At 37.3% G+C, this 22,744-nt stretch overlaps 1 protein-coding gene across 1 annotated transcript in view; it reads right to left on the reverse strand.

The window, feature by feature from the left end:
• MAN1A1 (mannosidase alpha class 1A member 1) overlaps positions 1-22,744 on the reverse strand; it is a 135,561-nt gene that overhangs the window by 41,723 nt on the left and 71,094 nt on the right. The window contains exon 5 of the mRNA XM_032185515.1: positions 12,667-12,761. Coding sequence (XP_032041406.1) covers positions 12,667-12,761 — 95 coding nt within the window. The remainder of the gene's footprint in view (positions 1-12,666; positions 12,762-22,744) is intronic.

The following is a 22,744-nucleotide window of genomic DNA, read 5'->3' on the forward strand; positions in this document are numbered from 1 at the left end:
GTATAGAGCAAACCAACTATTCTGGTATGTCTTTAAAAATGACATTCAATTACACCATTTCTCCAAGTCAGGTCAACTCAGGTCATGGTCTACAAAAGTGAGGAAGGTCTGGTCATCAAAAAGCAGTAAACACAAAGCTGCTCTATTTTTAATGTGAGATTACAGTGAGAACACAGGAGATACCACATATTTTGGATGTCAGCTAGGTTCATCTACCTAAACCAATGCCTTGATGGTACTCCTCATCAGCCCACTGAAATAAAGAGTAGTCTGGTACTCCTGGGCTGGAGTAAAAAGTAAGACTGTTAGTTATCCACAACACAAAGAAACAGTTGTGAGTTCCACAAGTCAGCCCATGCTGAGTTACAGGTCAGAGAAGAACATGAGATGGGAAGTCTTGCTTGTTGGACCACTCATTCTTATGGTTGACTAATGCCAGGCATTAGCTCCCTACTACAGTGATTCCAAATTATATGGCAACATTAGAGACATAAATAGCACAGATTCAGCCTACACAGAACTTGATGATCATCCTAACAGAGGAAGGCTCCTTGCAGCAAGAGGCATGCTCACAAGAGTCTGTCTCACCTACCCACAACACTGATGTGATAATGCCATACGATTAGTATGAATGTGCATGAGATATTTCTAGTAACAACTCAATGTAAAATAGAAGAGAATATCCAGAACAATCTCAGCAGATACAGGTTCTTTAATAATCCTTATTTCTCCTTGCAGAAGAATTCAGCATGTCTTACAGTATCTTTCTCAATATGAGTATCATGATGGTCATCATGTCAGAAACTCAGACATAGAAGAGTATCAACTTTCCAAGTTATTTGTAGGTGAAACTGATCAATAATCAGGAGAAAAAGGAAAAAAAAGGAGAAAAACAATAAAGGCCAATCTACTGAAATATAACAGAAAGATTCATGTATCAGGGTTAACACTGCATACCTTTATTATGAGGAAAAAAAAAACACATAGTTACAAAAAACCTGGAGGCATTTATATAGGACTGAATTTGCTTCTGGAGGATCTCCTGGACTTCACTACTAAAGATAAACATTATTGGCAAGATTACAATATTTTGCTCTGCAGTGTATTTTAGGAGATCAAATCTGATAATACCAAAACCAGTCAGACTGCTCTTAAGCATTTGCTCTTAACATTTTCTCTTATCAGTTCCACTGCTCGGGTCCTAGTTCTAATTTTTGTTCAGTAGCATTTGATTTCCTAATAGAGAAGAGGCACTGAGCATGGGGTGATTCACAATAACCTTCATACCTCATAAGGAAGGCAAGAAGGGCACAAACACTCCCCCACTCAAGTCACCTTGTCATGCTACAATACAGCGAGGTAATTTCTGTTTTCCTTTTGTGTTTTTGAAAAACATGTATGGATAGGTTATGAAAAATGCAAACTAATATAACCATTACAGTAACTGCATCGGTTAGGTTTATTAATTTGTCACAATTAAGTCAATAAGAGTTTCAGTAACATCATTATATTACTTGATTAGTTTTGAAAGTGATTATCCTAAGAACTCTATTTAATTGGAAGCTTCTCAATTTACAAGGTACATTAAATTCTCGGTAGCTTTTTAAGATTATTCAACATATGCAGGTCAATTACCAGTAATCGCTGTCTCATACAACGACTTCACAAGAAACTTCAGTGCAACACTGGAAATGAATAAAAGAGTGTTCTACAAAATACTGCTCAACTTCACTTCACATTATTATAGTGAAAAGCCATATCTAACATCTAAATTGTGAAAACCAAATTGTGAAAAAAAAAATTGAGCAAAGATTAAAAAACAGTTGTCTACCTTAAAACAGATTATGATAATTTGTCAGGACTGCCAAATCACTGAATTCCACTAACTGCACTCATGCCCAGCTGCACATTAATTACCAGATTAGAAAGTTATAATTAATTTTCTTAATATCACTGTACTGCTTTTCTTCCTTGAGTTAATAAAAACAGATTGCAATCAATCTTTGTTAAATCACGCTGCAGAACAGAACTGCTATAGCTATTTCCATATGTGAAAAGCTCCGCTTGCACAGCTTTTGGTGTAGTACCCCAGCTAGAAGCTGTATCTTCTGACATTTTAATGAAGTGTTGTAATAGGGCAAATAAATTATAAATTATAATTTGACTTAATATAGTAAAGTAAAAAAAACCCTACAGAGCCTTAAAAAATCTTGTAAAGAATTTTCTAATGACAAAATTCAGACGTATTTTCAATTATAAAAGAGGTTTTGTTTGTAGCTGCATTGCTTGAAATAACTCACTGCTGAGACTTTTAATGATTAAAATATAGTTGTAATTAAGGCATTTCTTTATCAGTTAACTTTGTCATTAGAAACCATTAAAAGTGCTCCATACCTTTCTGGCCTTCACAGAGCACAAGCTGCAAGATTTATAAGAACTATGTAGGGAAAGTGACTTTATAGAGATATAGACTATAGTTTTGATCAAGAGTGTTCAGTTAAAAATAACACAAAGCTAATTAATGCAGAGTTCAAACAGCAGACATTTTCCTGTGCCTGTATCCATATTAGTATCAAAAGCTGTTTTTATAAAACATAAGGAGAATTCAAGTGTTCTCTTCTGAAAAAAGGAAGAGTAAAATGGATGTGACTTTTTTCATGTTCCATTTATACCTTAAAGTTTTTTATTTCTCCAACCTCATTGCTGCTTAAAAATTATTTCTTTTCACTTCCTTTCTCCTCAACTTTCTAAAAGACAAGAATAGATGCAGCATTACTGGAATTATAACATCATGGCTGCCCAGGAACATTTGAGGGAATGTGGAGATAAGAAAAGACATTTTTAAGCCTACACAAACTTCAGCAGCAAAGCCAAGTACAAACCTTTTTTTTTTTTTTTTCTTTAAAAAATCTTCTTTCTCCCAAATTTTCATAATATATATACAAATACATGACTATATTATATATATATTATATAGGATTGGACAACTGCAGAATCACAGTTCAGTAGAAGAAACAGTTGGAGCAGAAAATCACCACTGGTGTGCTTCTCCTCCAAAATAACAAGGGCTCAGATTAGAAGAAAGCAGCAAGCATGGAAGAGGAACAGCAGGGTTAGAAAATACATAAATTAGAACAGGATTAACAATGGATTGAATTAGTTATTGATTTACTGAAAACATACAACTAAAAGGCATTGGATGATCTCAGAAACTTATAAAAAACTCATGCTACAAACAGCCACTTGCAACTCAGATTCAGGATTCAAAGAAGTTCAGGATGCTAAACAAGCATTGTAAATAGCAAACAAGAATGGCACCATTACACTGACGAACACTGAGACAACTGAAAGAAGCGCAAAATTGCAGTTATCTGTATTTCACAGAATCACAGAATGGCTGAGGTTGGAAGGGACCTCCAGAGATGGACCTCTAGTCAAGCAGGGTCACCTAGAGCATGTTACACAGGATGGCATCCAGGTGGGTTTTGAGTATCTCCAAAGAAGGGGACTCCACGGTCTGTCTAGGCAACCTGTTCCAGTCACCTGAACAGTAAAAAAGTTCTTCCTCATACACTGATGAAACCTCCTGTGGTTCAATTTATACCCATTACCCCTTGTCCTATCACTGGCCATTACTGAGAAGAGTTTGGCCCCATCCTCTAATTTAAAACTCATATTATTATTTAAGAGTAAGGACATGTTCTGTACTCAGCTGGATGTATGAAGCTGGTTATAAAACCTGAGGAAATCCAACTAACAAGCACATAGCTGGAATCACTGGAATAAGAAGCAAAGAAGCCAATAATCCTTCAATCATTGTCATATTCCTGAAAAGAAAGGAAACTCCCTAAACCTCCCCAAATGCTACACCTAACTGAAAAAATAACGAATAATAAACTTTAGTTTCTGTAAATAAAATAAAATTCTAAAACTCTAAAAATTCTAAAATCTGTCTGCATGAACGTTCTCATTACTGATGCAATTGATTGATTTCTAGAAGAAAAGATATCCTACAGTATGCTGATTTGTTATTGTAAGTTCACTTTAAAGTATTAAATGGAAAACTGAGCTGAAAGAACATCTGATGTATCCATGAAAACAGATATGCCATGAATTTCAGAAGAACAAAAGATATCATAAGCAGTTATGACTAGTCAGCTTAGAAGTAAACATGTTTATAAAAGCGGCATACAAAACACCACATGGGTATAATAAAACTGAAATGATAAAGTCAGCATTGGTATAATAAAACTGAAAAACACAAAATTCAAGTTTTGGAGTGTTAATAGGATTACAAAGTACTAGAAAGAGAAGTTTGAATTTAAGATAAAGATAAGTGAAATAGTTCTGAACTACATCAGTTACATAGACCTGCATCAGTAAAAGGTAGGTTTCAGCCATCCACCTGGGAGGTAATAGCTTGGGAGGAGGTCGAGGAGAGATCCTCTTGTATCAGCAGGACTGAGGAACCATATAATCATGAATAAAGATTTAGCTTTATGTATATATGTGCATGTATGTACATATGTATGCATTAAAGATACTTTAAAGGATAATATAAGAAGTATTGAAGTGACTAGTATCTTTGTAATGAGGAAAATGATGTAGCCTTCTGTAAAGAGGGTAGCAGAATCTCTTCTCAGTAATGTTTTCTGAAAAAATGTAGTTAGCAACTCGTCTTCATACTCACCGTTTTAGGACAATTAGAATATTTTAGAGTAACTATAAACATTAGTCACCAATTTAAATTAGTGCTTATTTTAGCATCTAAAACAGTCCTTACATTTGATGCTAGGAAAAAATCTTGTTCCTCCAGTCTTGTAGTGCTGAATAGGTATTATACTCTTATGCATAGTATTGCCAACAATTTAGTCAGACTGTCAAAGTATAAGGCTTGGTAACTCTCAGCTCTCATTATCCACCACATCACAAAGATGCTTAAACCAGAGGAGGGAAAAAAAAAGAACATGCAAAACACACAAAAAGAACACACACAAAAAAAAATATGAACAACAAAAAAACACAAAACCTTTTCCATTTTGAAATTAATATTTTTAAGAATGACCTGCTCAATTTGAGAATTTGTCCAGGTAGTCGTATTAAAGCAATTCCAGCTAAAAATACAAAACGTACTTCAGCTGGGTCTTGTACTCTGCATTTTCATGTTCAGCTGCAACTTTCAAATACATCTGGCAACTCAGAACTACCACAGAGACTCGAGGACTCCCTTGTTTCTCCTAGACAGCGCAGAAGTACCTCATGCAGGTGACTTCCAATTATCTCGACAGTATCAAGGAGACAGCAGCAGTTATTCAGCTAAAGCAAAAACACAACCAACACCAACATCTTTGTACTGATTTATAAAAAACTGTTTTCAATAAATGCCATTTCAAAGACTTACAAGCAGATTTCTTTGGGGAGCAAAAGCGGTTTTAACTATCAGGAAACAAACTGAGGATCTGATAAATCTTTATCATGCTCTGCACCAATACATCCTTACGCCCCCACATGTTTCAACTAGGGCCTGGTTAATTTACAGCTTGACGAGTAGAAAACTTAATGTACCTGGCTGATACATGACATGACACCCCTGGTACACGTCCTAAGTGTTTAGGGTGAACTTCTGACTTCTAATTTCTTCTAAAGCAAAACACAAAACAGTGCAACCTGCTTGTCCTGACTCACATCCCTCTCCCTTTCCAGCACAGAAAACTTCCCTACCCTTTCCACAAATAATAAACAAATAAACAGTTTCCCACTCCTAAAGCACCATGAAGGTAAAAAATTGTGATAGCTGTGGAAGGTTTCGATACCATGAAGGGAGTGTCTGCTGTGGAGGGGGCAAAAACCACCAAGTAAAGACCAATATCCTCCTGTAATGCGCTGGCTTCTGTGGGACTGTCACAAGCTTAGTTCTGCTTTATAAAAATCAACATTATCTCTTATTATCGCCACAGAGATCTCTGAAGTGTTTGCAATCACACATTCAGTGCTGAGGAATCACATTACTAGTACTTGCATGGGGTTTTACACAGATCAGTAGTATGATAATTACAAACCTGTTACTATCCATACTTATTTCACAGTGCCCTAGTAAACTGTAGGGAAAGAGTTAGTGTTTAAACCTAGATTCTGGACAAGACTCTCTTTCCTTTGGCTATAAGAAAGCACTGGAACTGAAAAAGATACTTGCAGTAGCAACAATAGGTCCCAAATCCTTCCTATGCTATTGCCAGAGGGCAGCCTCCCACACAAATTCAGCGTTACAATATTGAATTGGAACTGCTGTTTGAATAATACAGCTTAACCTTACAGGATATCACCAAAAAGTGTTTTTCTTGGTTCTTTTTTTCCCCTCACAGCTAAGTTGCTTGAAGTCTCATGAATATTTTTATAACTTGATTCTTGTGCTGCTCAGTGGCAAATCAGACACCATCACAGGTCCAAAATATCTACCCCCAAAACTGTACTGATATTCATAAATAATGCAAATTTTAATAACACTCTCAGACCAACTTACTTATTTTCATGTATGATTATGAAAGAATTATCATGGAAACTCAAAGGAAAAGGGGAATTTTTTAATTTTATTTTTTTTTTCCCCAGTTAATTATGATTTTAGAATAGTTCATTTGATTTTTGCTGAATATAAGGCACAAGCGATTTAATGCAGAACTGGCTACTCATTTCAAATAAGACAAAGACAAGGCAAGCAATTTGCTTACCATGGTATTCCAAGATGTTCTAGAACAATGAAATTGCTAATGAGATGGCTTATAACATGGTGATACCAGAACAGCCCAAATGCAAAACTATTTTTCAGGTTTATAATGCATCCAGAACTGACTCAAGAACTCTGAAGTTGTTTATGAATCAGTACGTTAACCAGCACTTAAAACAGTAGTGCTGAAAAGATGTAGTTTGCTGAAGTCATCTTTTCAGTGGTTACTTATGAAATAGAACGGATTTTTTTCCCTTAACTCAAAAAATTATTTTTTAATTATTTGTCTGAGGTCTTCTGTAGCCAATGGAGATTTTAGAGATCAGTATCTCTAGATAAATCATTCAATCCCCAAACATATTTTTAATGCCACACAAATATTTTTACATAGGTGAAGTTCAGCTAGGATTTATCTTTTTACATTCAGCGCTAATACAAATCCACACTGTGATCCAAATGCCTGAAGGAAAAAGCCTGGTTTCAATCGGTGGGTGTTAACACAGTGGAAATCTCAGTGTTTAACCCAATATCCAAATCATATTTATTACTGTTACCACTTTAATTTATGACATCAGTGGAACATTTGCCAAAACCACACACACAAAGTCTTTGTTAAGCATGCAGACTACTACAAGACTACTTTTAGCTTTCTTTTCTAAGACAGCATAGATTCCTTCCTCTAAAATTATGCCCAGGGTAGAAAGAAGAGATAAAATTAAAGATTCTACCTAAATAGTCCTTCTACATAGCCCTGCAATGACAAACTGTGCAGATAATATAAACCTTTCTTAATTACAAACCCTTTAAAACACAGATTTATTTTTTGCCAATGATAGTCAAATTTGAAGAATAACCTTCATTTAGCTCTGTAGCCCCCCTTTTTTTTTAATAATTTAGACACTAGACTTAATAGTGCATGGCAGAAAATTTAAATCAGCCATTCTGACTGAATCTCCTCTCCTCTCCTCTCCTCTCTCCCATCAACAAGCTTGTTGAGTCACTATGACAAGTGAAAGCATGAGTCACTAACTCTGTTAAAGAATATAGTATCATACGGACAACTTGATGTTTAGGAAAATTTTTGCAATATCATGCAACAGTCACATTTTAGGCATTTCTGATAAAGTAAGTGGGGGAATTAAGCTTTCCAAAAAATTTACTGAATTTACATGTTTGGATCCTTTCTTCATATTTCAAGCTTTCTCAATGCATTAAGATTCCTTTATAAACTACAAGGAATCTAACGCTAAGTGCATTGATTATGACATTTTGGAGGAAGTCCCAGAACTCTAAGAGAACCATTCTGTTACACACTAAAATCTGCATCTTCTCTTAAGAAAATTTAAGAGTTTTCCTAATGGGACAGGACACTAAAGAGATTTTGAAGGGCAATTTCTATTCCTGAACTGATTTAGTGTATTGGGTTTACAAGTGGCAAGGTTTTGGTAGCAGGGGGCTGCAAGGGTGGCCTCTAAAACAAGAATCCAGCAGCTGCCCTGTGGACCCAAAGGGACCCACCACTGCCCACCCAGAGCCAAGCCAATAAGTGATGTTGTTTGCACCCTGTGAGAGCAAATTTAAGCATGGGGAAAAACAACAACAGCAACAACAAAAACTGCTGTGCAACAGCAGCTGGGAATGGGGAGTGAGAAAGTGTGGGAGAACCAGCCCTGCAGATTCCGAGGTCAGTGCAGAAGGAGTTGCTTTAGAAACATAAACTGATACAAAAAACAAAGAGGGTATTTTCTTTTTCTTTAAACAAGGTGGAAGGAAAAAGGAGGATCGTTTGTGAAGCTGTGCCATGGGTACATCTTGCTCAGAACCCTGGAGGAGGCTCCCAGGGGTGTCTGTATCTTCGTGAAACTTTCATTCAGCCATGGAGGCTTGGCCAGGTCTGTGGCTTAATTTAATGTTCTGTACAAAACGTGGTTAAACAAACAAACAAACCTAAAAAAAATCTAGAGCAGCTTGTTTTAAAAACATGAAACATATTGGCCACATCCCAATAGCATAAATACTGTAGTTTTCTCTCTTCCATCCTTGATTACCTGCAACTGAGTTAACTAAATACTTCGTTCGAACAATTTAGCAAGTCCTCTGCTACCTCACTTTGCAAAATATGTAATATTGAATGCAGCTCAGGTCCACTGTTGATGTATAATCAGTGCTAAAGTGTAAAAGGCAAAGAATCCTTGGCTGACATCAGACACAGTAAGCATTTTATGTTTATGTCAAGTACATCTTATCACTTCCTGAGGTTTGACTTCAATACACATTAATGAAATCTATTTCAAACTCCTCCCTTTTGATTTCCATTAAGCATCCCTGCTCTGTACTACTCTATCCATACCTCATGGCTACTCTATCCATACCTCATGGTGTTTCCTTCTGGACAGGACTTTTGACAGTCCCTGTACCCATTAGTGCTGAAATCAATCACTGAGTGAGAAGCACAGTATTCCCGCAGCCACAGCAACACTTGCAAGCAAGCTGGAGGTCCAAAGATGCAATTCCAGAAGTAATAAATAAATAAGAAATAAAAAAAATAGCCCAGTCAAAAACTTTTTTTCACAAAGGGAAAGCATATCTATTTTTCAAAGTTTCAGATGCACTGGAAGGTTATATAACAGATTAATTCTACATAAAAAGCAAGTCAAGCCAGTGACTAACAGTACTGCTGCATAGTGGCTCACAAGGGATGGACAATTGATAACCTTAAAACAATGATTCAGGTGGTATGCATGGAGAACAAACATTATATGGAAACAATGTTCTTTCATATAAGAATGCTCCTTGGTTGTTTATTATAAAGCAGTAATAGGATCTTATTGGAATTAACAGGGACTGAAAAAAAGATACAGGTTTACTTTCAAAAGGAAAAAAAAAAAAGTGATACAGAGAGACAATTTCCATCCAAAAGAGACAAAATATTGTACAGGATCTTATTCTGATAAGTTTTTTCTTGACTGATCCAATAGTCTAACAATAAGCCCAAGTCCCAGTTTCCTTTTTGATAATTTTAGGGGTAAAAATAGGTAGACCTATTAAAAAGGTTACCTAACACTGAGAACATGATGCAAGCTGGGTATTTCTTAAGATTACTTAACTCACTATCTAAGGGAGTTTTAATTCAAGACTTTTATTTCTATAAGTCTGAGAGGCATGTGAGAGAAATACCTAAGCAATCTGATTGCTCAGTCATAAATTACTTGAAGCTTAAGAAAAAGAGAAATGAAAATTTTAGCATGAAGAAGCCAGTTTGTCATGGCTCACTGAGAACAAAAATAAAGGACCAAGAAGTAATTGTATTTTAAAAAGCTGTTACAGCTGCTGTTTTAGAAGCTCTGAAGACAAAATAGCTAAATAAATTATTCAGGTGAGGGGAATAAATAAATAAATAAATTTTAAAAACTGGCTTTGCCAGCTTGTCCTCCCTATCCCAAGAAGCACCTATCTATATATTAAGAAAATATAAGAATCCACGTAATAAGAACTGAAATCCCTCTATCAGGCCACCACAGATTTGTATTCATTCTCCCTCTGCAGCCTCTGTTTGTACCAGTGCTCTCAGCTCAGAATCATCAAGTATGATGTAACACTAGTTACTGAAAGTAGCATGTGAGCTAAAAAGGGAACTTTAAATTTAGCAGTATTAGCAGAAGTGAAAAACAGATGCTGAAGATACAGAGCAATATCAAGAACATTAAAAACATGGAAATGCAGCTGAAATATATAGAAAGAAAGAAAAGGAAATCCCATTACAAACTACCAATCTCATTACTTAAAATGTACTTCATAGACAAAAGGAAGTTTTATATAGAAACACACTCAAGAAATTGACTAATAATTTTAGCTGTAGAATAAGTACAATAAACATTTAATATGTTGAAAATTCAGGTTCCACAAATAAAAAGCATGGCTTTTTTCCCATGGTTTTTAAGTCATGAGGAAAGGAGAAGGATGAAGAAAAACAATGGAAAAGAGAAAGATGGTAAGACTTTGGGTAGATGCCTTTAGTATATGCTAGGACACACATGACAAAAACACATATATATGTTTACACAGAGGCAGTCAAGGAGAAAGCAGGTCTGTCTCTGATACTACAGGATGAGTGGAGAAAATAAACTATTTTGTGGAGAACATTTGCATAGTGAAAGAAATAGCCAGCTCATCTGCTAATCCAAAAATAGTCATTTAAAAATAACCACTGACACCCACAATCTATTGTCAGTGTTCTCCAATTTGAAGCATAAATCAAAATAAAATCAAATAAAATACTAATCAGAAATGAGGCATATTAGGTCCATAATATATTCGTGCTTCAATGGCTTAGCACTTCCTAAGCTTGGATGCCAGCATATTTGTTTACGCGTGGTATTATGGAAGAGTCATCTATTGAAGGTCAAATCGAGACAGATGCGCAAGGATTCAGAATGAATAACCAAGAACACAGTACTGAATGTAACACTTGCTGCCATATCACAGGGAAGTTATCTTGGCACACATCCCCTTCCACTTTGGTTACAGATAAGCGAAGAATCCCCCATTATTTTTTTATTTTATTTTTATCACCACCTCATATTGCTTGTGATCAGCTTTTACAATGTGCCACAGCTTTTGTTGTGAGAAGCTAGGAACAAACCCATAAAGACCCTACAAAATCGGAACTGTTTGAGAAAAAAAAAATAAAAAAAAGATAGATATTTAGTAGGTAAGGGCTACATTTAAGACAAATTTTTAGCCTGAAAACTTTACTATTTAAATACGCCATGTAGTGTACGGTACTCTTGTGCTGCAATTAGAAATGTATGCAGGATTTTGTACTCAGAATCTTTTGTAACAGCTTAACAAATAAACAAAAAACCTCAAGCCATTGTACAATTAACTTCTACAGAACTCATTAAAAGCTTTTGAGAATAAATCATTAACATGCATGTAAGTAACTACTCGAAGCACAAGGAACATCACCAGGCACCAGTAAATCAGTCCCTTCAGCGATTTGAAAGTCTGCAAGGAACTAACTCCCTCCTGCACCCCGCACACACACATGATGTTTGTCCACCGCCTCTCGCCTCATTTCTGTTTGAAGGGAGGGTGGAAGATAAACCTGTCCAAACTCAGATGCCAGGGACTTATGTAGGACTGTCTCTCAGCAGCTTAATGGGAATCCTCAAACATGCACAGCCAACCCAGCAAGCATGCCAACACACGTCCCAGACTGGGAAAAAGGCATATCCATGAATACATATTGAGCAGAGAACGGGGGAAGATGCTGACTGTCAAGGTGAGAATAGCACAGCCAACCACCACCAACAAAAAAGATGACTCCCACACATGCAGAGTGAAATTATCCTTGATTCTCCCCGACAAGCAGTACTTCTCATTCTTGTGATGGGTGATACTGGGGTTTATTTGCAGTATCGTGAAAGCTGATGTGTTCTTATGAATATGCAAAAACATGAATATGCACTCTATGCACTCCTTAGGAGAGAAAGCAGACCAATATGTCACTTGTAGCAGATATTACTCTTGCTTCTTGATATACTGCCGAAGGACACACTGACACTGCATTTGGGTTTAGAGTGGAAGTAGCTGGACACCATACCCTTTCAGAGTAGCGCGTGTCCTTTTGCAACTACTGTACATATAGCAGCACTAAAACAAATGGAGGACTTTGAGGAAAGCGATGAGCAACATACATGTACTAACTGACAAGTAAGCAGTTAGTTCTGAGGTGAATAAATGTTATTTCTACATGCATTCTTGTGTGCGCAATATATACCTACTTATATTTCTTCATTTAAGCTATAGAAGAAAGGATCTTACATCAGCTTTTACCTAGTTGGAAAGACTAAAACTGTGAGGAAATTGTAATAGTTCTGTGGAAAGGACTTTTCACCACAACTATTTTATATGTTGTAGTCACCAAAAATAAGTTGTTTTACCTCTTAATATTAAGCAATGCCCACGGTATCCCAGTGGGAGTGTTGAAAGCAGGTAGCAATTTCTCTCCAAGCTCCACTGCCTTCTTTCGGAAAATCTGGAAGTTAAGAAGAAACAAAGTGTTGGAAAACGCATTGCAATTCCCACTAAATGACATTTCAGCACAACGAAGCATCTCTGGTGTTTCTTTAGTGCTGTAAAAAGAAACAAATCAGCACAAGCAGTTTTCCATTGCACAAAGTTACAGTGGGTAGGGGGTGCCACGGACTACTGAAGGAAGATGACACGGTGAAGACAGCCAGAGAACCTGCGCCTGGCATGACCAGGAGACGTAAGTCAGAGACACCAGTGAGGTTGGACCTGCTCTGGTTTGCACAGGAATGCTGTGCGCTGGAGAAGGGCTTCAATAGCCAGGTGTGGTGCTGGGTCCATGCTGGGTGACACTTGTTAAGACACTTGCCTGCCCAGGGACACATGTCCTCCCCAAGCTGGATGGCCACATACCTGTCATATGGTGGATGTGTGCTGCACAGACAATCTGACACAATGAGAACCCCAGAACACAAGAAATGTCAGCATAGTGATATTTTTGCAGCACCACAGCATTTATGGACTCAGCCAGCTTATACCCCAATGGGCGTCAATTAACTCAGAAATCAAAATTTACACCTACAGATAAACGAAAGTTAACTGATCTTTAGCACCTGAAGAGTCTAAACTTCCATCTTTTAAACAAGAAGGAGAAAGACCTTGAATGCTTAACATATGCCCACAAGAACTACAAACAATTTAACATCAGGAACTTTTATGTTCAGAGTGACTGTTATAACACTACAACAAAGAAGATTTTGCTCTCCTTGGACTGCCAGCTCAGCTCAGGTTACATTAGCCTGACTTCTGGAGCACTGAGTGCTTTAGTAAAAGAGTTTCTAATTAGAAGCCAAAGTGTTCCAACTTAAATATAGCAACCTATTTAGTGATCTCAGTATTTGGATGTGCAAGGCTTACTTGCTTGGAATTATGCTGAAATCCCATGCAAAACTGAAAGGCATTATCCCAGGTGTAATAGCCAGAATAGCAAAGTCACCTTCATCATCCTGACTTTCTAATAATGTCTCCCTTTGGTTCATTTTTCCTCCCTGAAATATATTGATGATGAATTTGTATTTATTTTTAGAAATCAATTTGTACACTTGATGCATCTCACAGTGTAGCCAAGTACAGTACAGAATATTTTCAGAGAAGGAAAACAACGCACAGGAACCCTCTCTATATGTTTAAGTGAATGCATAAATAAAGACATTTACTGGTCAAGACAAGGTAACAGAAGAAATTTATTTCTACAAAAATGAAATACAACTTATAAAATCCCACTTTCTAAAAGCCACTTTGAGTAAAGCTCTTTATTGTTTAAAAATATGTGATCAGAAGAGAATTTAAAGCTCTGTGACAATCACGTTACCAGAAAGAACCTCCAGAATACCCCACTGTCTCTATATGACAGAGGTTTCTGTGAAAGTGGTCTCAGGTTTGGAATTACAATGTAGGAAATTTTGAGGGAAGTTACAGAATTTGAAGCTAAACTCAGGCTGTAGTCAGAAAACATTTTTGAGTAAAGTGCATGTGAGTGCTGGAATAAACCTGAAGCGAGGCAACAGGGAAAATAATTTGCTGGGAAATCCCTTCATAATCCATGTTATTTCTGACTTCCCACATCACTGACTGTAGATTCTGCCAAGAATTAATTATGCATTTGGGATCATCAGGCAGCATGTAATTCAGTCTCCCCAAGGGTTAAAACTTTGAGGGACATTCAGAAAGAACAGCTGGTGCAGAAGAAATCTACTAATTCCTTAGTGGATTTACTGGAGAGGAGCAAGTGACCCCACAAGGAGCACACAAGTTTTCCCTTCATTACACTACACAGTTGCATTTGTTCACTTGCTCTATTAAAACCTATGTTTTGCTCTTTCACCACGAGAGGCTTCCTGGCATTTTCACAGTATATGAATCAGAGAATCACAGAATGGCTGAGGTTGGAAGGGACCTCTGGAGATCATCTGGTCCAACCCCCCCCCCCCCCACACACACACACACCAATCAGGCCCACCTAGAGCATGCTGCACAGGACGGCATCCAGGTGGGTTTTGAATACCTCCAGAGAAGGAGACTCCACAACCCCTCCAGGCAACTGTGCCAGGGCTCTGTCACCCTCACAGTAAAGAAGTGCCCCCTCACATTCAGCCAAACTTCCTGTGTTTCGGTTTGTGACCCTTGCCTCTTGTACTATTGTCAGGCACCACTGAAAAGAGTCCGGCCCCATCCTCTTGACACCCTCCCTTCAGATATTTATCTTAGCATCTCTACTCTGAAACACTGAAGCACTCACAGGAGAGCGGTCATGACAAACCTGAGCAATGGGCACACAGCATGCCTGAATCCTTGTAGAAGCATCTGTGTGCTGTGCAACATAAAGCCAGCCCTACATGTAAAGCAGGTAAATATTTTATTTTATGGTATGTGATTGAAGGTGAAGATTGTCAATGTGCCATACACGTTCTTTTTGGACTCATATTTAAGAACAAGAGAAGCTCTCTCTTTCAAAGGCACATACGTGTTTAGCCCTAGCAGTGGCCGCAAGGACAGTAGCTGACCAGGGCTCCGTAACTGCTCCGTCACAGGTTGCATTAATCCTTCACCATTAAAAAAATCACATGCAAACCAGAAGTTTGTTATAACAACTTCTTCTGGACAAAAACGTAACATTCTAGTTTCTCAATTAAATATTTGATATATAGCAATAGTGCTTTAATTTCAAATAGTTCTACCAACTTTCACACATATTTTTTCTATTCTATGTTATAAATTAACAACCTGATTTTGTTCAAAAGAAAATTGCCTCCTCCAGATAAATGTCAAAAATAACAGTTATCCAAAAATAAACACATCTGATGTGAAGCAGTAAGGAAATACTGTTCCACATACAGATAAGCAAGGAAAGTCAAAGCCACTCGTGATAAGGACAGAGCACTGAACAAACTGTTAGTGCTTTGAACAGACAGTAAGGTTGGGCATTCCAACTTCTTTCTTTTCCCAAATGTCTGTCTTCCAGTGTAGTAAGCAACCTGAGAAACAGAAACCAAAAAAGAAAAGCAGCTAGAGAAACAGACTAAAAAAATGATTTTTAGACCTTCTTACAATTTTGGAACAAGTCCTGAAGTGAAAATGCACTTCTTGTTTGTAAGACAATTTCCACAAGTTATTACTGTTGCAGGGTAGTGATTTTCCTTCCATTTCCAAAGTTAAAATAAGTCAACTGCAGACACTATCCAATTTTATCTCTAGGGCTAATTTAACATGGCTGAACAACTGACTGCCAAATCACTATCTATCAAGTACAACAGTATAGGCAAGAACGACAAGAACACAACACTTTGTGAATGACTGAACGCACTATATGGCAACTTCACACAGCAAAATTACACTCTTTTAGTAAGGGTAAGAGGGTGAAGACTAATAAAGGAACCATGTTGTTTTTCAATTTGACGCTTTAACAGCTGAAAAATAATAATAGGGAAAACTAGTGTTCGTTTTAATTAATCCAGGCCAAAAACTTCTAATATTAGACAAGAAATAGATGTTGTACAGATCAAGATTTTTTTTTTTCAGTTTATAAAAATGAATAAACAACAGAAACCTCTTAACATCTCTGTTGCTGACACGAATTTTAAATTTTTGCCAAGCCCTAAACTCTTCCTACTCATACTGAGTAAAGTAATTTTTTAGTAAGCAAAAAGTATGATACCCATTACAGGGATGTACAGAAAGGCAGAAATGACAGAGCACAGAAAAAGATAGGACAATTTATATAATAAAGGAAAAGTCTACTGCAAATTTCCCATCATAGTGGTTATCTTGAGAGGCTCAGGGACTTTTTCTGGCCTCTCTTCATGGATGCTCAGCCAGCAGAAATGAAGGCTTACTTAGACAAAATAGGCTGTCTGGATCAGACCTGGTAGATGTTGCCACAATCCTATGCCTGCACCAACCCTTCATCCATACCCTCTTATAAAAAACAAACCAAAACAAAACAAGAGTAGTTCTTCTAAAAGTCTACAAATCAATTCCAAGACCAACTTGACTTACTCCACTGCTCTATCATATCTGGAGTGCACACTTTTTGATTAAATGAGACTGTGGTGTTATTTACCTGATGTACCTCTGTCATTTCATCAAGTAATAAGAAGAGCAACCTGCACTGACAAATCCCTTCTTTTAAGTGGAGGAGTGAGAGGAAAGTGCTGTGGCTAACGTTAAAAAGGAAACAAACCACTAAAAATTGTACTTATATTGAAGTTGACTACATTCTATACCCTCGTAAAGAAAATCATTCTTCAAATCAGTGAAGCACTGTGATTTAGGGAAAAATAATAACTGAAAAGGGTCAGAAATAGATGACCAGTATGTAACACTGTTAGGATATTAAATGCTTTCTCAAACATTTCTCTCTAACCTCATTTTTTATTTTTTTTGTCAGAAGACAGCTATGGGACACAAGATGATCCCTCTTTTTAAACTCAATGTCTTAGTAATATATTTTAAAAGTTCACGTAAGATCTCTGGCATGCTTGTATAACACTGATACTCACTGTATGGAGGCCCTGTGTGAGAATATCTCCTCTGTAGAGTGCACAGGCTCCTTCACACTCAGCAATCCTACTCAAAATCAGCACTAAAGCAAATTAGATACTTACTGCAGTCATATGATAGATTATACAGAAAATCAAGTTGCTACATTTTCCTGTGAGACCTGTTTATATTATGAATTATTGGTTAAAACAAGCTCAGTGCCCTATAAAATAGCATCTCTGTCTTTGAATTACCAATCTCAAGTGCCTTACACAACCCAAACCCACTCCAAACCCTGCCACCATTTCTCCTAGCCAGCATTTATTTTAACAACATTTTAGCATTCGGTAATACACAAAGAAGAAATCCATGTCACTGCTCTGCACACTCTGCTTTCCTGTTCTTGTCTGCTCATTCTACAGCTAACACACACATCAAGTCATTGAGCCCACTTATCCAGTAAACAAAAGATTTTCTCACTCCATGAATCATTCTTAATTGTTTTTAAATATATATAAATATTTTTGGCCCTCATTAGAGACAAGAAACTAACATGCTTGGAGCTGAAGCCCTTGTCTGAGCACACTACCACTACACAAGCTGCCAGGAGGTATGCTTTTGCACAGCATACTTATGTGTGTCATGATTCCCAGTGCCAAGTCATGCACTTCCTCAGTAGCTCTCATCCACACCTTTCATTCTAGTAGGACTGCTAGCATGATTACTGAAAAATGTAAGGAAAGTGACCACATTTGCATATACAGTACTTACACCAGCAGTTTTCCTACAGCAATTCTTTTTCTAATAACAATTTCCTTATTTCTCTCAAATATGACCTTAATTATGTGAGGCACTCTTGCTTAGAAAAGCAGCTTGGGCATGGGATTGTTTTGTTCTGCTTTCTTTTTGTCACTGATGCAAATACTAAGGTTTTCGGTGTAAATCAGGACACAAACTTTAGATGAAACTAGGTTGTGAACTTAATGAACTACATTTTCCAAGTAACCAGTTAATTTAAATCAGTTATTTGCATTCTTTACACAATCCTGTGGCATGCAGATATCAAAAGTATGTTTTCTGAATTTTTTTAAATGGCTTTAGAGAAAAATGCCTTCTCTTTTAAAAGAAGTCAAACATTCACAACTGCATTGCTTATGTTAGAAGACCCAATCCCACAATCAATGAGATTTTGCAGATTGTTGTGTCCATTACAAAATCTTATTAGGGAAAACTGTTCCCACAGAGAAATAAGGATCTGCCTGCAAAGGTGCAACTGTAGGACTAAGACCAGAGCTGTCATTCGGTGCAATATTGACTTTCGTTATAGTGCAGGAAGGTTATCTTCCCTGGATAAACAAAAACATTTCCTCCAGCTAGAATGACAAACTCCTTTGAAATGTTAGATTACCTCATCATAGATTTAATTGCAGTTGCTAATCAGGAAGAAAAGAAAACACAGGAAACAAAGCAATATCTCAGAATTGTATGATGCACATGAAATTTAAAAAGAGCATTATAAGTTCCATACCAGTGAAGCCAGAAGTTAATTTTTAACTGCAATCAGAGGAAATGATCCTAATTATTATTTTTCTAATTGACAAAGACATTTTCGCTTCATCTCTAATTCTGTCACGTTAAGCATTTTTCATTTTTGTTTTATATTTACAGATAAAAACTGACAAGCCACTAAGTAAGATTTATTGCTTTCTTTCTTGTACCTGACTGCCTCTCCCAGTGGGGTAAGGAATGAATATTTCAGTGCAAAAGCAGCAAACAAGAGCAGAAAAATGAACACAGACAGGCTGCTTTGCTTCTCATCAGAACACTGAATAGAAATCCTTTCAGTCTAACAAATGTTGATTTAGGTTTAAAGTGATCCGCTAACAAAGGAGAGCTCTTTTAGAAGAACTTGCTCTAATACATTGTTCACCGAAAGACAATCCAGGAATTTTGCTATGTTTGTATTTTATTTTTACAATGAAAGATTGGAAATGCTACAAAATTGTTCTGCTCCACCTGAAATACCCCAATAGTATAGATTAATAATATAAGATGTATTATTCTACTATCTTCAAGTGATATGACACTTGTCATATTATGTGAAACAATTTCCTGTAAAATATTTTCAGCGTTTATGACACCTTGATAAGATACCTGGTTGCTTACATTAACTCTGCAGCAATTATCTGTTTTACAGCTGCTGACATCTTGACAGTAACAGGTGGTTTGGGGCTTAATTTCAGTCAGCCCTCACTTACTCCTGAGCCAAGTCAGTTATGAATGATCCGTGCTGCAAGTTAACAACATTTCTGGACCCAAGCGCTGTAATGAGTCACATCGGCGTGGAAACCAGTATTGAGAGAAGGAGACCAAGAGACCATCATCTAGGACCTACGCAGTTGCAATTGTATTTATTATGCACCCAGATCTGGAAGTGCTGGAGAGCCTGTCTTGAGTGGTTTCCCCTGTAGCAGCCTGGCTTTGGAAGGCTGCTTGGATGCTGCAGTCTGTTGGCAGATGCACAGGGCCTGGACACGACGCCCTCCAGCACTCATGGTACCTGCATCTCCTGCATCACATCTAATGCAGGGGTGCCCATGGCCTACTGAGCCTGGGCAGGGAAGAGCTGACTTTGTGCTGGAAACCTAAATCACCACCGTTTCCTTAAAAGCACAAAGAAAGAAGGAAACAAAGCATGCCTCAACTTCCTTACAAATTGTGGCTTGCCACATGCACAAATAAGAATATTGACTGGAGGGAGCAGGGTTTTACTTCAGCAAGAATTTCCACAAGCAAGCTGCCCCCTCCCTGGCCATGAGGCAGGTTTCTCGTCCCGCAGGGATGCCGGTAGAGGGAGCACACGTGAAGCATAAGCACAGCACAGCTGAGGGGCTTCTTGGGGTCTGGGGACATCAGAAAAAAGCCCAGGAAAAGGGCTATACTGAAAAGCCTCAGATTGGTAAATAATCTCAGCCACTCCCTTCTCATTAAAATTCTCACACTAGCAGTGCTAGTTTTCATCCAAATCTCTCTCACACATATAAGAACAATATCAGCTGTATAAAGTAGGAGGAATATTATGTTTAAAAATAATTACACTCTGCAGCCATTCCCAGAATCTTGTTAAGCATCTGCTGTCACACAGTGCTGGGCTGTAACATCACAACAGATAATGTGTATACTGGTTTCCAGATAAGAGAACCCGAAAAATGCAGACCCTGCAATAAAAGGAGAATTCCTATCTCAATTGAGGGCTGAATCAGCCTCAGGGTAGTGTTTTTAACAAGATCTTCCATACGGAAGTCCAAAGTGTATATTTAACACATATATGAGAGCAACAGCTATTAGAGCACTCAAACCTCAGGTGCTTTTGGCACCTGAGGTGACGTGTCAGCTCAGGAAGGGGCACAGCAGCTTCCAGCTTTCAAAAATCTCAAAGTATTTGAAGAATCTTCCTGGACCCTGCAGTCGTGGGAGATTCAGACAGCTTGTGGTTTCAGTGAGCCACAACTCCTTCTCACTTGCAAGTATTAGAGCAGCACGTGTCTTTTTCACAACTTGTGGAAGTAACGGACACAGCTGTGCTTTTACACTTGTACAGCGTACCCCAGTATGCTGGTCCCCAGCTTGTAGAGACCATACCATACAATAAACAGTACACTGTAATATCCAGGAATATTATTTGACAATGAAGAGCATGAAAAGCATCTGTTATCCTACAAAGAAAGCTAAAACGTACACCAAGCTAATATATATATATATTATTTTTTTTCTGAAGGAAATCTATTTAAAAGATGCTTATTACAAAAATTTGATTACATTTTCGAAAAACAAACAAATCTATCTTTTATTCAATTATTATTTTTTGTTATGGCTTAACTGATGGCAAGAAAATTAATTTCCTCTTCTAGCTGATTATTGTACCAAAGAAATCATGTAGCACCATGAGGAATCGCCCCCCGCAGAAAAGACTGTAGAGAACTTAATCAAATGGAAGTAACTGGATTAGGGAGAGATTTCCAGATTTAATCCAAATGTACATAGCAACAAGCACAACACAAAACCCTCAAGTTATCAGCAATAGCTACCACACGTAATTACTTCAGGTTTTTTAACTGCAGAATTTCTAAGTAGATACTTTGTGTTCAAAAATCATATTTTAGGAAAGTCAGTAATAAATGGTAAAAAGTAGCAGAAAGAAGGCAAAACACAAAACAAAGAAATATTACTGTACAGTAATGTATATGTCTGACTGGTACTTTAAAATTTGAATGAAAGAATTGCTAAATAAGCAAAGAATTAAAAAATTATAAAGGAAGAGACTGTTCCAGTTATATTTAGTTATTTCCTTTTGTGCTATTTATGTGTATTTAAGATTGCTTATGCAGCTATAAAGAACAATTTAACAGGAAGAACTCTTAGGCCACAAGTAACTGCTAGTTTATCTGCTAATGTCAAGAAACCATTAACTTTTTTAAAGCTTATGCATACTTGCACAATTAAAAGTTAAACTACATCCTATTAGTACCTGTAAAACTCACAAGCTTTCATTAATATTATTTATCTAGTGATAATTCAAGACAAGGTGGCGATGAATAAATTAAAGAAACTTTAACAATTGTCTGCAATAAAATAAATTATTTCTATATGAGAGCCTTTTAGAATTCCTCCCCCCAAATTCAGGGCAGCTTTAACTTTCCAAAAGGTGTGGTATGCAGCATGACAATGAGTAATGAACAGGATTTGCTGCATATGTGCAGATCAACCGCATGCTGGCAGCTGGCTCTGGAGACTCAAACCACAGGTAGCAAGATTCATGCCTAAAAAAGCTACTCTGAAAGTTTAAGATTCTAAACTCCCACACAATCCGCAATAAATACATTATAACATAGCTCAGCGTAGGTAAATCTATGTCAAAGATTTGGGATGCCATCCTTATATCCTGCCAGAAATAGAAATGAATTACTGAAAAGGCTGGAATCCCAGATTCCCCATCAAATGATGAATGAGCTTCTAGCAAGCGCAGACGGCAAGCTAGCAGACATTAAAACTATTAGCAGCCCACGAGTGAGGACTAAGCCCAAACATAAGAGCTAGTTTGAGTTTTTAGCTGATACCCGGATAACTGGAACGGGGTTGATACCTAGAGACCCACCTCCCCTCAATCCCAACAAAAGAAAACTGCCAGCAACCTGAGAAATCTGATGTTCAAATGCTTGGATGCTGGTGAGAGACACAAACACCATCAGCCCTAGGAGCAACCAATGGACTAACACAAGGCATGTGTGTTGAGAGGACAAAGTATTGTGTGTTTAGTGCTCAGGTCTTCTCCAGTTAAGGAAGATGATATATGTATTTGAAAATACATTGGACATAAGTAAACATGAATGGAACTAGAAATAAGGCACATACAATGGAAACTCATTATATTATGAAGCAATACAGAAAACA

This window comes from Aythya fuligula, chromosome 3 (genome assembly GCF_009819795.1).
Source record: "Aythya fuligula isolate bAytFul2 chromosome 3, bAytFul2.pri, whole genome shotgun sequence".
In the NCBI taxonomy this organism is placed as follows: domain Eukaryota; kingdom Metazoa; phylum Chordata; class Aves; order Anseriformes; family Anatidae; genus Aythya; species Aythya fuligula.